General features: G+C 39.3%; 2 protein-coding genes across 6 annotated transcripts in view; one reads left to right on the top strand and one right to left on the bottom strand.

Annotated features, from left to right (window-relative positions):
• Positions 1 to 562: 562 nt before the first annotated feature.
• GSKIP (GSK3B interacting protein) lies at positions 563 to 6,421 on the bottom strand. Of its 2 annotated transcripts, none has more exons than XM_073349597.1 (3): positions 6,283 to 6,421; positions 4,835 to 5,093; positions 563 to 2,789 (listed from the first exon to the last, which is right to left on the bottom strand). In XM_073349597.1, the coding sequence occupies exons 2-3, from the start codon at positions 5,090 to 5,092 to the stop codon at positions 2,628 to 2,630; spliced, it is 420 nt and encodes a 139-aa protein (XP_073205698.1). In that variant the 5' UTR covers position 5,093; positions 6,283 to 6,421; the 3' UTR covers positions 563 to 2,627. The 2 variants fall into 2 exon arrangements, with proteins under 2 accessions (XP_073205698.1, XP_073205696.1); XM_073349595.1 differs by having other exon boundaries at positions 6,302 to 6,421.
• Positions 6,422 to 6,432: 11 nt separating this feature from the next.
• The window catches only part of ATG2B (autophagy related 2B), a 79,804-nt gene continuing 72,562 nt past the window's right edge, over positions 6,433 to 13,674 (top strand). For all 4 annotated transcript variants that reach the window (XM_073349593.1, XM_073349592.1, XM_073349594.1 and 1 more), the window contains exons 1-2: positions 6,433 to 6,998; positions 13,009 to 13,171. In XM_073349593.1, the coding sequence (XP_073205694.1) occupies positions 6,837 to 6,998; positions 13,009 to 13,171 (325 nt within the window). In that variant the 5' untranslated portion in view covers positions 6,433 to 6,836. The remainder of the gene's footprint in view (positions 6,999 to 13,008; positions 13,172 to 13,674) is intronic.

The following is a 13,674-nucleotide window of genomic DNA, read 5'->3' as shown; positions in this document are numbered from 1 at the left end:
GCGTTACCTAGGGAGGTGGTAGAATCTCCTTCCTTAGAGGTTTTTAAGGTCAGGCTTGACAAAGCCCTGGCTGGGATGATTTAACTGGGAATTGGTCCTGCTTCGAGCAGGGGGTTGGACTAGATGACCTTCTGGGGTCCCTTCCAACCCTGATATTCTATGATTCTATGAAGTAGGTGAGATCTGCGGCTTACACAGCCTTCCAACAAGTTTATGCCTTCTGGTAAAGGCTTCTCAATTTCTGTTGTAAAGCTATAAAAATATTCCTTGTCAGCCATAGGCATACTCAAATTAAGTGAAGAGTTACTATAATGTAATACTATCCTTGAAGTTGTTCACCAATGTTTAAGTACTTGATCTCCACCCCTTTTTTACATTGGCATGTTGAATAGTAATGCAGATCAATTTTAAATGCTCTTATATATTTATACACTACAGCCAAAAGGTATTGTTTAAGCTACCATGTGTTTACTTGACTTGTGTGTCTGAGACTTGCACGTTTAGAAAGATATAGGTATACATTTTCAATTTTGGGGGAGGAGAATAAAAAGCGGATCATACATAAGTTTGTGCATTTATTCAAGTGTCTAGTCATTGAAATAAACAGGTGCGTTGTTACAGGGGTAGATATTAAGATATAAACTTGGCAAAGTACATTTTCCTCATAGAGGATTAAAGCACATGCCACAAAACTGCAAAAAAAAAAAAAAAAAGGAACCATTTTCTTAGAGCATGAAAATACTTTTAACAAAATTATATATTAACATGAGTTGTTTCAACCTACTAAGATAATAAAACAAACATTACACTTGAAAACAGAAGCTCTGACTGTAGGTCCCTTCTCAGTCAGAATTACAGCATCATTGCCACAAAACTATAATAAATGCTCAACTTGTTAACTGGTCCCTCAAATTAATGTGACTGATCCTCAGCTGGTGTCAATCAGTCTAGTTCTGTTGAAGTCAGTGGAGCATGTTTATTTACAAAAGCTGATAATCTAGCCCTCTCTTTGGATTCACATTTACTTTTTTTCTAGCATGAAACAGACAAATAAAGGCAGAATTACATAAACAAGGATGCATAGATATTGAATAGTCCAAGTGTGCAAAACAGTGATCATATAATCATAGAATGCTAGTTCAATAGTACTGGTGCTTTAAACCAACTGAATACTTTTCACAAAGTCTCTTCCATTCATACACCCAAATCTCTTCCACACATTCAAAAACTTACAGTAGCACAATAAGTTTATAAAGATCTTTGTATTTTTTTTATAAAATAGAAAATATGCAACTGTCTCCCAATTCAATATCAATCTCTGAATGTTTCATACAGCCTTAGGTTTCAAACCAATACACTGCATTGACATTATATACTTACTGTTCTTTAGGACAGGACACTGTACAATTGAGGGAGAAGAGGGCAGCCTTACAGGAATACCTAAGCACTGCACTGTAAAAAGTAAAGACTGAAGCAAAAATACTTGAGTATATTCTGTACATCATGTAAACAAACGTTTAGAATAGTAAACAGGCTAAAATGTCTTCCACCCCCTCCCAAAGTTATTAGTATGGTCTAAATTTAAGAAAAAAAATGTCACCTGTTCTTCCTTGTTTTCTTCTGTGCTTATATCATTTGCAAATTTAGAGGATACATTCATATGCCAACAGTTATCTTTTGTTTACGGGTTGGTGGTTGCCGCCAACAAGGGTACACTGAATAATACTGAACATTGCTTTTAACTCAACAAGGACACCAAGGTCTGGTCTAAACTAGAAATCAGGTCAGTTTAACTACATCGGTCAGGGCTATAAAAAAGTCCTCACCCCTGAGTAGTGCACTTAAGCTGACCAAAATCCCCGAGTAGACCGCTAGATCAATGGAAGAATTCTTCTGGCAGCTTAGCTATCACCTCCTGGGGAGGTGGATTTCCAACAGGAGATTCTGAAGTGCTACAGTGGCACAGCTACAGCGGCATGGCTGCAGTATTTTAAGCACAGGCAAACTCAGAGTAAGCAATGTTCAAATGATGTATGATATTGTGAGGTTCATACCTTGTGAATGAAGCAGAGAGTTTTCAGGTTTGCTTACAAAAAAATTGAGCTGAAATAGATATCCTCTAAGTGGAATAAAGTAATTCCCATTAATTTAGCTAGAGCAAGTAGTTAAAATTTGGTTTTAAGGAGCAGAGTTAAAATTTACAGATAGACATTAAGAAAGTATTACTACTTTCATACATGGCATTCAAGATTTGCACAGTACCAATTAAGATATTTCTTAGAATAAGATATTAGATCATATTGCTTTGGAAAGAGATCAAATTTCTTCAAATGCTGTAGAAAGCAAGTCACTGTCAACTGATGATCTACAGCAGAGTTTAACAAAAAAGGTACTACTTCTACAGTCCACCAAAATAGCTTAAAGTAGCCTTGTGGACAAAGCAGATCCATAGCAACATTCATATTTTACAAGTCAGTTCTATTGTAAGGAACTTAGATGTTCAGGCAAGAAATGAAGCTTGATATACGTTTCTGGCTAGATCCGAAAGGAAAATCTCAGTAACTCATACTAAGAATTCCCACTATTATTAACCATTCCCCAACATGTGCTTGTTACTGCAGACTGAATCACGACTGCCCATCCCTTTTTAAAGCTTCTAGTCTCTGTAGTAGTGCATTTCCAAAAGCTTCACGATATGCTGGGCTAAGGGAGTCCAATAAAGAGTAGACAGTCTCATGATACGCCGTTTGTAAGCCATCATCAGCCTGGTCAAAAGCATAACCCACCACCTGTTGCAAAGAGACCCATGGTTAATTTTTTTGCAGTTAGTCATTTAGTCATAGGAACCATAAAAAAACCCCCACAAAATTAGTCACATTAGTGCACTGAATGAAGGATTGCCAGACCCAACAAACCAATACTATACTTTGTTTGTAGTGTTGTAACCATGTTGGTCCCAGGATACCAGAGACAAGGTGGGTGAAATATCATCTTTTGTTGGTGAAAGACAAGCTTTTGAGCTTACACAAAGCTCCTCTTCAGGTCTTGAAAGGCACTTAGTGTCACAGCTAACTACAACATGGAACAGACCATCCGACATAAATAGTTAACACGTAGGAGATCATTCAAGGTGAAGTGTATTTAACTGACACTCAGGCCTGGTCTACACTAAAAAGTTAGGTTGACACATTTCTGTCGCTCAGGGGGTGAGAAAAATCCACACCCCCTGAGCAATGTAGTTAAGCTGACCTAACCCCGGATGTAGAAAGTACTAGGTTGACAGAAGAATCCTTCCGTCAACTTAATTACAACCTCTCCGAGAGAGGTGGATCACTTAAGCTGATGGAAGAACCCCTCCCATCACCACAGATGGTGTCTACACTTGAAGGCCTATAGCGGCACAGCAGTGCCACTCTAGCACTTCAAGTGTAGACAAGCTCTGAAAAAGAGAAAAGCTCTGTGTAAGCTCGAAGGCTTGTCTTTTACCAAGAGAAGTTGGTTCAATAAAGCCTATACTTCCTCTTCCCTACTCAAGACGTTAAGTAACAATTCATCCTCTAAAGGAGTTTCCAATATTCTGTTCTCACAAAAATTGAGACCACCAAAGACACTAAATATACAGAGGCTTACTTTTGAATTTGGCTGGAAGTTCACTTCACCGCACAAGCAATTTAAATAGTGTGAATGGGAGATGCATACATAGAAATCAATAATTAGTGTTTCTCATTAAGATTACAGTAGTCTGTTCTATAAAATGCAGTCTGATGTGGGCACAATATCATCTACTTTTTCTTACGCCTGCTGCAATTGTTGTGCACTTTTCTCAGACAACTGTGGACTAGAAGATTGAAGAACTACAGTGAAAAAGGTTTCAGAGTAGCAGACATGTTAGTCTGTATTCGCAAAAAGAAAAGGAGTACTTGGGGCACCTTAGAGACTAACCAATTTATTTATTTATTTCGTGAAGCTCACGAAAGCTTATGCTCAAATAAATTGGTTAGTCTCTAAGGTGCCCCAAGTACTCCTTTTCTTTTTACAGTAAAAAAGTCACCTGTAACACCAAACATTTCAGTTATCTACTTCCATCTTTATCATTCTGTAGATGTTTCTGATAAATGCCTGCTTTTCATAATCTAGGTTAACTGTTGGGTTATTAAACTAAAAGCATTGGAGAAAACATGAGGATGGGCATTACCTCACTTCTTTAAACAGGGTGCTAAAACGTACCCTCTACTTTAGCTAAGAGTTAATGGATTATTATGGGGCTTAAACACTTCAGTTTTGAAAGTAAAATGAGGCACAATAGCACATGTCAAGGATACCACAAGCCTCAGCTCTTAGGTTCCAGGGTTGTGTCAACTGGTCAGAAATTTATTTTTTAAGAAGTTATCATCTTTATCTAATGCCTAACTTTAGCACCAGTTACTGCTTTCAGCCCATGTTAGTGAAACATAGAATCAAGATAAAACCATGCAGAGAAAAATATTGTATACCATACCCCAGTTATGCAGGGCATAATCACTGTTACAACATACAGAGCTTTACTTGAAATAGTGGTCATTGCATCAGTTCTAACTTAACATTTTTCCATTCATGTAAGATGCGCTTTGGCAAGACAAGTGTGTAAAATCTTCCCCTTTTGGATTTAATTGAAATGGCATAATAGTAGTTCCCTTAAACGCTGAATTTTGAAATATGAAAAAAGAGTCTCAAATGTATTCAATAAAGAAAAGAGCCTATGCTGCTTTGATGACAACTGAAAACTTTTACTAGACACCTTTCAATTAATATTTATTGTAAACAAATAAGCTTTATAAAAGGATAAACGGGTTACCCTAAGTCCTGCTTCTGTGAGCTCCAGGCAATATCTGTTTCTTTCCCTTGTCTCCACATTAATATATGCCACAGCCTCTGCACATGGAAGGTTTTTTGAGACAAACATATTGCTGACAGCAAACAGAACATCATTCACAACAGCTTCCGCCTCTAGTCTCATATCCTTCACATCTGTTCCTTCAATGTCCTTATATTCAGGATCTTCTTCAAACCCTGTGTTACTGGACAACTCCATGGGATTGTAATCAGTCTCCATTCTGTGGATGGAAACACCATATTCAATTTTATATGGCCACAAATTATTATGCAAAAATCAATGATATAAAACAGATTTTTTTTCCAACAGAAAGAACTATTTTAAGACACATTCAATGTCCTGCAAAACCAAGGGAGGAATATGGGCCCTGTAGGGCTACTAGCAGGTCAACCAGGATTTTTTTTTAATTGGAGAATCTTGAAAGACAAGGTATTAACCACAATGTTTCAGCATAACAAACTCACAATTCTGTGACTATGGTATTGAAGTAACTGATAATGCACACATCTATATTTTATAAGCACAGTATGCAGTGTTCTTAATACACAAGCAGTTATGAGTCTGTCCTAAACAACTTATCTGCTGGTCCCCAATGAGTCAAGAATTGATGTCTGCATCAGCAGGAGCAGGAAGGGGAAGAGAGAGGACTCAAATGAAAGCTCAAACTCTTGGAGTGAAAGTGAAGGGTCACTAATATTTAAAGGAGCTAGTTAGTAAAACTGGCTGTTTGCCTGTAAAGAAAGTCAATTCGTTCAGCCTCTCTCTGTATCTGTTTGTTAATACAAAGGTCAGTAGCATGTGTTGACAGTTGTAGTTCACGAAAGCTTATACTCAAATAAATGTTAGGCTCTAAGGTGCCACAAGTCCTCCTGTTCTTTTTGCCGTTACAGACTAACACGGCTGCTACTCTGAAACAAAAAGGCTGAACACTGGGACACGTTTTCTGCGTTCGTCCCAAGATGCAAGTCATGCAAGATGAAAGGCAACGCAAACCCCCTTTGCAAGCCCCACTCTGTCCTCGGGGCAGGGTGCTCCCACAGCCCCGTAACACACCCACAGCCGAGAGGGCTGGTGACCTCCCGTGCACGCCCCGTGCAGCAAGGCGCCTCACGCTCGAGAACGACCCCGCTCCCCCGGCAACTCCCTGGGGCTACAGGCAGAGGCAAGAAGGGGCCGGAAGAGCAGCTCGCAGCAGGCAGCCCCGCCGCTCCCTGGAGAAGGGCCTGCAGCGCAGCCACCGCGGTGACAGCCGCACAGCGCGCAGGAGAATCGGGCAGCGAAGCCTCGTTAGTGCCACCCTGGGTTTGATACGGGGGGGAAAACCCCTTAACACAGCGGCGGGACGGGACGGGCCCTCCAGCTGCCGCCTCTTCTACTGCCCCCCGCTGCCACAGGCCGAGACCCTTCACCTGTCCGCCACAGACGCACCTCTCGTCCGTCTTCTACAGCCGCCGAAAAGGAGCTTTGTGGCTGGCCTGCCACCCACTCCGACTTCCGCCTCATGCCCGCCCCTTCACTTCCGCCCCCGCTCTGTGACTTCACTTCCGCTGAAACGTCACCTTGGCGTCACTGTCGCTCGGTTCCGGTGAGGGTAGAGGCACGTAGGAGGTGGCTGCAGGTCCCCTGAAGGGACCGAAGCCAGGCGGCAGTGCGCGCGCGCTACCGCGGTGGAGCCCCGAAATCACCAGCCGCCCCCTCGCATCCCGGGGCGCTGAGAAGATGGCGGCGGCGGCGGCTCAGTGAGGATGGAGCTACCTGTCATTGCCTTCTTCCCCTGAGGGTGCGGGGTCCGGCCCCACGGGGTGCGAGTCGGGGGACGGGGGACCGCAGGGAGCTCTTTCCCTAGCAGAGCTGACTCGAGCCCGGCAGCTCCCCGCCCCCCGTCGCCCCAGCCGATTAGCCCTCCCCCTTCCAGCCCAGCAGCTCCAGCCTAGTGACCCCCTCCCGTCCCCGACCCGCCACCATGCCTTGGCCTTTCTCAGAGTCCATCAAGAAAAGGGCCTGCAGGTACCTGCTGCAGAGGTACCTGGGCCACTTCCTGCAGGAGAAGCTCAGTCTGGAGCAGCTCAGCCTGGATCTGTACCAGGGTACCGGCTCTCTGGCGCAGGTCCCTCTGGATAAATGGGTAAGAGAGGTGCAGTCCCCACTACCCTGCTGCTCCTGAGGGATCAGCCCCAGGCCCCTCCCCTCCCTCGGGTGCCACCTGTTTTATTTTTAAATCACCTTTTTTGCCTTAAAAAATAAAGTCAACTCTAATATTTTATCTAGGGAATTGTACTTGTCGCCATGGTGTCTGAGTACCTTGCCAAAAAATAAATAGATAGTTTGGTGCAGTTGGTTTTCCTGCCCTGCCCATGTGCAGTAACACTGAGTGGGGTTTGGGTGCTTTTAAAAATGTTGTTTGAAAGCAAAGGCAAAGAGACTGATCTTGAGCCTGGCCTCAAGATGGCAAGATAGCTGGTCAATCAGCTCTTCGAAAGGGAGGTCCATTCTTCAGTGGGCTTATTGCTAAAAATGCTCCATCTCCAACTCTGTCCTGGCTTTATGGACAGCTCCACTGTCTTGAATAGAGGAAGCTCTGCTGTCATGAAAGGACCTGGTAGGGGAGAGGGAAGTGATAGCTCAAACCCAGAGCACTCAGAGCTTTAATAAATAGTTCCCTGGCTTAGAAATGGACCCGGTATTCGGTTGGTAGTCAACAACAGAAGCAGTGGGAGTGGGAGGATCTTGCTCTGCTGGTGTTGCTTAGCCCATGGAATGCCACATTCTGAACAAAATTGATTTTTTTCAGGCCTTGCATATTCATTCCCAGATATAGTGTTACAGTAATCCAGCCTAGCAGTCACAACAACATGCATCTTTATGGCTGGGTCTGTATCTATTAATATTTGGCAGTCTCTTGGCCAGCTGTCAGAAGAAGGAGGTATTTCTAGGAGTTGTTGACATTTGGGTCTCCATTATCAGTGAGGATTTTAAGGCTGAGCATCGTTTTGACTATATGTGGCTTGACTGATAGGATGTCAGTTTGTTCTTCACAACACCTTCCTCTTTTCACAACACCTTCTTTTCAATAGCATCACTTGTTTTGTCTGTGTTAGGATTTAGTCAGCTGGTCTTCATCTTTGTGTTGATTTCTTTGAGACACTAGGCTAGGTAGTTAGTCATTTTTGCACTTTTTATGATGGAGATGTAACTCTGGATGGTATTAGCATAGTCTCAATCTTTTAATATGTGTTTATACAAACATTGAGTTAGGTGGGGGAGAGGGTAAAGGACTGTGGAATGCCATAGGTGAGAGTTTGGAAGGCATGGGAACTTGCCAGTCAGAACTATCTAGGTCTAGTCTGAGGTAAATCAGGAGCCATCTTAATTAATGTAACTCCACATAACTCTGAATGGTCTGTAAGGCAAGTCACTAATATATTGTGGCTGACAATATGAAATACCAGGGTGGCCTAGTAGCATGAATATGGCAGTTTGCTAGCTGTCCATGGCTATGAACAGACTGTCCAACCACCAACAAAACATAAATTGCTTCTGTACCATATTCTGGTATAAACTCCAGCTGAGCAGGTTCCAAAATAGTGGTAGAGGTCAGTTGTTCTTGGAGTTGATGCTTTGCAAGCTATTCAATCACTTCGCTGAGGAATGGGAAATTAGACATTGGGTGGTATATTGTGTCATATTACAGATCTGAATATGCCTTTTTTGTTGTTGTTGTTGTTGCAAAGGTCCTAAACTTCTCTCTTTCAGGGAGTTTTTGAAGTTGGTAAATATGTGGCCCCAGAACTCTTAACTGCCCTTCACCAGTGAAGAAGGCCATGGGTCAGTCTCATGGGGTCCAAAGTGGTGCCATCATTCCAGAATGCGTTTATGTGAAATCTGGGTTGTAGGCCTTGGTTTGTTTGTTTGTTTGTTTGTTTAAGCCCTTAATTCTGTAAACATGTGTGCTTAACTTTACTACTAATAAACTGCCACTAAACTTTGTTAATAGTAAAGTTAAGCATGGATGTTAATGTTTGCAAACTTGGGATCTAATTCTGTAAAATAGGTATTATAGTAGGAGTGTTGTGTTTTACGTAAAGGACTTCTGAGATGCCCTAGATAAAAGACACTTTGTAAATGCAAAATATTAATTTCTTCATTTGGTCCTGTGGGACAGCTGTTTTTGTGTAGTAGGTGTGCAGACTTAATGTCTGAATAAGATTTCAGTGCCCTCTAGTGGATATTAAAACAGCCTTTGCTAGTTACACTAGACTTGAAAAATAAACATTATGAACCCTTGCAATTTATGTAAAGTGCTTGGTGTATTAAAGAAAGTTAGTAAAATGTGCATATAATGTTCATTTTCCAGTTTGGAGAAACTTTTTTTTTTCTTTGCTGGGCAGTGTTTTCTGGCCTATAAATTAGTGAGTGGCTAGTGCTTTTTAGATATGGCTCTCTCATTCATGACAGAAAGATTACAAAAACAGGTGTTGCAAAAGTGCTATAGCTGCTTTTTTTTTCAAGTCACTTTAAACTTGCTGTCTACATGTCCTCAAGGAGGCTGTAGTTTTAACCTTAATTATTTTCTCATTTTTGTTCTGTTTTTGAACTTTGTTCTTCATCGACTGGTTTCATTTAATTTTTTAAAATATTTTAAAGTATACATAATATATACACCATTGTCTTGGTGTTTACCGTATACAGAGGGACATGTTCTGACCTCCACTGTACTTGTGCAACCCCTTTGACCTGAGGAGGGTTGCATTGTCTAATGAAAGTCAGAATTTAGCCCACAATATTTGTGATTGAATATATAAATATGCTTAATGATTGATTTCACTGCTGCTTCTGGAGTTAACCCTGCAAAGCCTTTCCATGTCCTGAATTCTCATTGACTCCAGTGGAAATTCCTCAGTGATGTAGGATCAAGCCAGCAGTTGGTGTAGATACGTGGAGTTTTACAATTTTATTTTAAATACTTTTTAATCATTTATTCGCTAAACAGATCTTTATCTTTTATTAATGCCATTTAACTGTAATAAACATACACTTGTATTTTTTCTTATAGTTTGCTTAAAATAGTTGGAAAGAATAATCACAATAAATTTTACTTTCTGTTTCCCTATATGTAGTTTGTAAAAAGAGATCTGAGGCCAGACTTATTCAAAATTTGTTTTGATATGCTAGATTTTATTAATATTCATATATATAATTGTCCATACATGTAGCTCAGATACATGTGAAATACCACAGTTTGAATTTATACCTCATTTTTGTGGTAGCAACAAGTTTTTCCAATGTACACTAATTTTTTTGCTCATACTTCTGCTACGTGAAACATTTCACACTGTTGATTGATAACTACAGTTACTGCATTATCTTTTATTTTAGAAACAGGTTTAACTGCGTTGAATGGTAATCGTCGTATACATATGATAAATCAAATTGTTTCTTTCCAAAACTGTTTCAGGGTCTGATTCAACTCTTGTTAAAGTCAGTGAGACTCTTTACATTACTCTTAATCGATGCTGTATCAGACACTAAAATAGTAAAGCACATCAAAAATTCTTAAGAATGTAAGTAGGACCAACGAGAAAAAAAAACGATTGAAGGCAAAAAGTATAGACAGAGTAGGGAACTGGCAGCCTGGGTTTAAAAAGTGATTTAAATTAAACTTGCAATTTTTTCATATGTGCAAGGCCCAACTTCAGGCACATGAGTAGTCCATTTATGTTGAACTCACACGACAAAAAATTCTCATATCCATAACTGTTTGCAGGATCAAGGCCTGAGAATGTTTTATGAATCATGATTCTTTGTGTACTGACCTCCAGACACTGATTGGAAGTGTTAGTGAACAAGATTGACATACAGCATTTTTACTGGTGTACATGTGTTTTGAAGATATACTCATGTGTGAAATTAGTGAGTGTATATTTAAGATGTAAATATTCCTTCCCATTGGTTAGTCTTTGTTGGCAATAGGATGCCAGCACTTTTCACTTTATTATTAGAAAATTGTCACGCTTGATAAATACATACATATAGGCATTTTATAAAATGATGAAACAACCTATATTATGGTTAAATTATATGTGGTCTTTAGAATATTATGCTTGTTTAATAAAACATAGAAACATAAAATGTAGGGCTGAAAGGGACCTTGATAGGTCATATAGTCCTGCTCCCCATGCTGAGGCAAGACGGATATACCTAGACCATCTGTGGCAGGTATTTGTCTAATTTGTTCTTAAAAACTTCCAATGATGGGGATTCCACAACCTCCCTTGGAAGCCTATTCCAGTACTTAACTATCCTTACAGTTAGAAAGTTTTTCCTAATATCTAACCACTGAATACTTCTTGTCCTACTTTCAGTGGACGTGGAGAACAATTGATCCCTGTCTGCTTTATAACAACCCTTAACATATTTAACAACTGTTATCATGTCCCCCCCTCAGTCTTCTTTTCTCAAGACTAAACCTGCCCAGCTTTTTTAACCTTTCTTCATAGGTCATATTTCCTAAGCCTTTTATAATTTTTATTGCTCTTCTCTAGACTCTCTCCAGTTTGTCCACATATTTCTTAAAGCATGGTACTGTGTTCCGTTTTGGGCTCTCTAGCTGAGGCTGATTACCTCCCATGTCACACATCTGACACTCCTATTAATACATCCCAGAATGATATTAGCCTTTTTCGCAATTGCATCACGTTGTTGGCTCATTTGTGATCCACTATAACCTCCACATTCTTTTCAGCAGTACTACTTCCTTGCCAATTCACCATTTTGCATCTGTGCAGTTGATTTCCCTTCTTCCTTTGCACACTTTGCACTTGTGTTTGTTAAATTTCATCTTGGTAATTTCAGACCAATTCTTCAATATGTCAAGTTTATTTTTAACGTTAATCGTATCTGCAAAGTGCTTTTAACTCCTCCCAGCTTGGTATCATCTGCAAATTTTATAAGCATACTCTCCATTCCATTACCCAAGTCATTAATGAATATGTTGAAAAGTACCTGATCTGGGACAGATACATCCTTCCAGTTTGACAGCGAACCATGGATAACTACTCTGAATTCAGTCCTTCAATCAGTTATGGACCCACTTTATAGTTATGATGGAGAATTTAAAAACTGTATATTTAAAAAAAGCTTAATTTGGATCTTATTTAACAATATATAAACATGAAAAACTTAAATGAGCATAAATTAAAGGGGTTTTCTTTTAAAAATAAGTGATCTTTTAATGCAAAGAAATGTAGCATTGGAAAAAAATGGTTGGAATTTGTATAGAATGGATGAAAGCTACAAAGAGCAATAACAGGTTTTCTCTGGGATGTTTTCTAGAACTGAATAGGCTTTCAGAGCTGAGGTCTCCTTTTTTATTAGCTATCTCTCCAAAGGAATCATCCAGTTCACCTTCCTGTGAGTCTGGAACTTAAGGCAACATGATAGTGTGAGCCCCTTACTTCCATTCATCAGAAACCAATTTTAGTATGAGGACTGGTGTATTAAATATGAAGGGTCTATGAATAGTACTGTTTTTGTAGAACACCAGCAAGTCAAGTCTGTTCTGATTTTTACATTTAAAAAATAGTGGTAGTTTGAATTTTGAATACTGGAAAAAAAATACTAGTTTTGAACATTACTGGGAATAACTTTTTCATATATTTAGAACTAACAAGCAGTCAATACAGCATGCAGTACAATAGAAATAAATCTTTTTGGCTCAGTTATCACAGTCAGACAAGTATGGAATGAGCATTACATCAAATTTAGTTATTTGGCTTGTGTCCTAATCAAAGCTTCTGGTCACAATGAACAAACTGTTTTTATCCATTTACTATGCTGGCCTTTCCTATAGCTGTAATTATTTTTTCTTTTTGTGGTAACATTTTAAGCTGCAGTACTATAATATTTCTGTTAGGAACATATGGAACATACAGAACAGTTCAGTAGTATAGATCATAAGAAAAACCACAGCAGGAATTGTATTCGATTAAAAGTTTAGTGCTTAATTAGCATGCATCATTGACAGAACCAAAGTAGAGGATAACTTCCAGTTTTTAAAATACATTAATTTCTTTTAACATATCTTAAATGTTTTGATTCTGTTAATATGAGCGTAATTTTGGATTCTCTCCTTTTAGTGTCTTAATGAGATTCTGGAATCAGCAGATGCACCTCTGGAAGTCACTGAAGGGTTTATCCAGTCCATTTCTCTGTCTGTTCCCTGGGGGTCATTGCTACAGGATAACTGTGCACTAGAAGTGAAAGGATTAGAGATGGTCTTCAGGCCAAGGCCTCGTCTTGGTAGGTTTACTGCATTATCTTATTTGGCTTTTACATTGATAAATTAGGAGTATTCTTTACAATGTTCAAATGTTTGAGATTATACTGGCAGTTTTGCTTCAACCAGTGGTTTTTTTGTTGTTGTTTTTTTTTTATAATATTACACGTACAAGATAAAAAATTGTGCCTAGGCACTATTTGTTTAAAATATGTATCTTAGAAAAAGAGAATATAATAATTATCAAGTGTTCTTCAATAGGTCAGCGGTTTAGTTAATTTAAGTCTATAATATTTTGAAGTTCTGTGTCTTTGCTTCCGCATTTACATAGATGTAATTTTAGACATTAATAAAGAAATGTTTCCTCATAAGTGTCCGTTTTGTACCTAACATTTTATAGTCAAACAGCCATGTTCCCATATTTTTCTTTTTTATAAAAGCAAATCTAAATCTTCTTCATTTTTGCTTCTGCTTATTTTTGACTCATAGGAAAATTCTCTAGAGACCTTAATTGGGACTGGTCTAC

Source organism: Lepidochelys kempii, chromosome 6, assembly GCF_965140265.1.
Source record: "Lepidochelys kempii isolate rLepKem1 chromosome 6, rLepKem1.hap2, whole genome shotgun sequence".
Lineage (NCBI taxonomy): Eukaryota > Metazoa > Chordata > Testudines > Cheloniidae > Lepidochelys > Lepidochelys kempii.
Note: the sequence above shows the minus strand (reverse complement) of the source record. Positions and strands in the feature narration are given on the sequence as shown.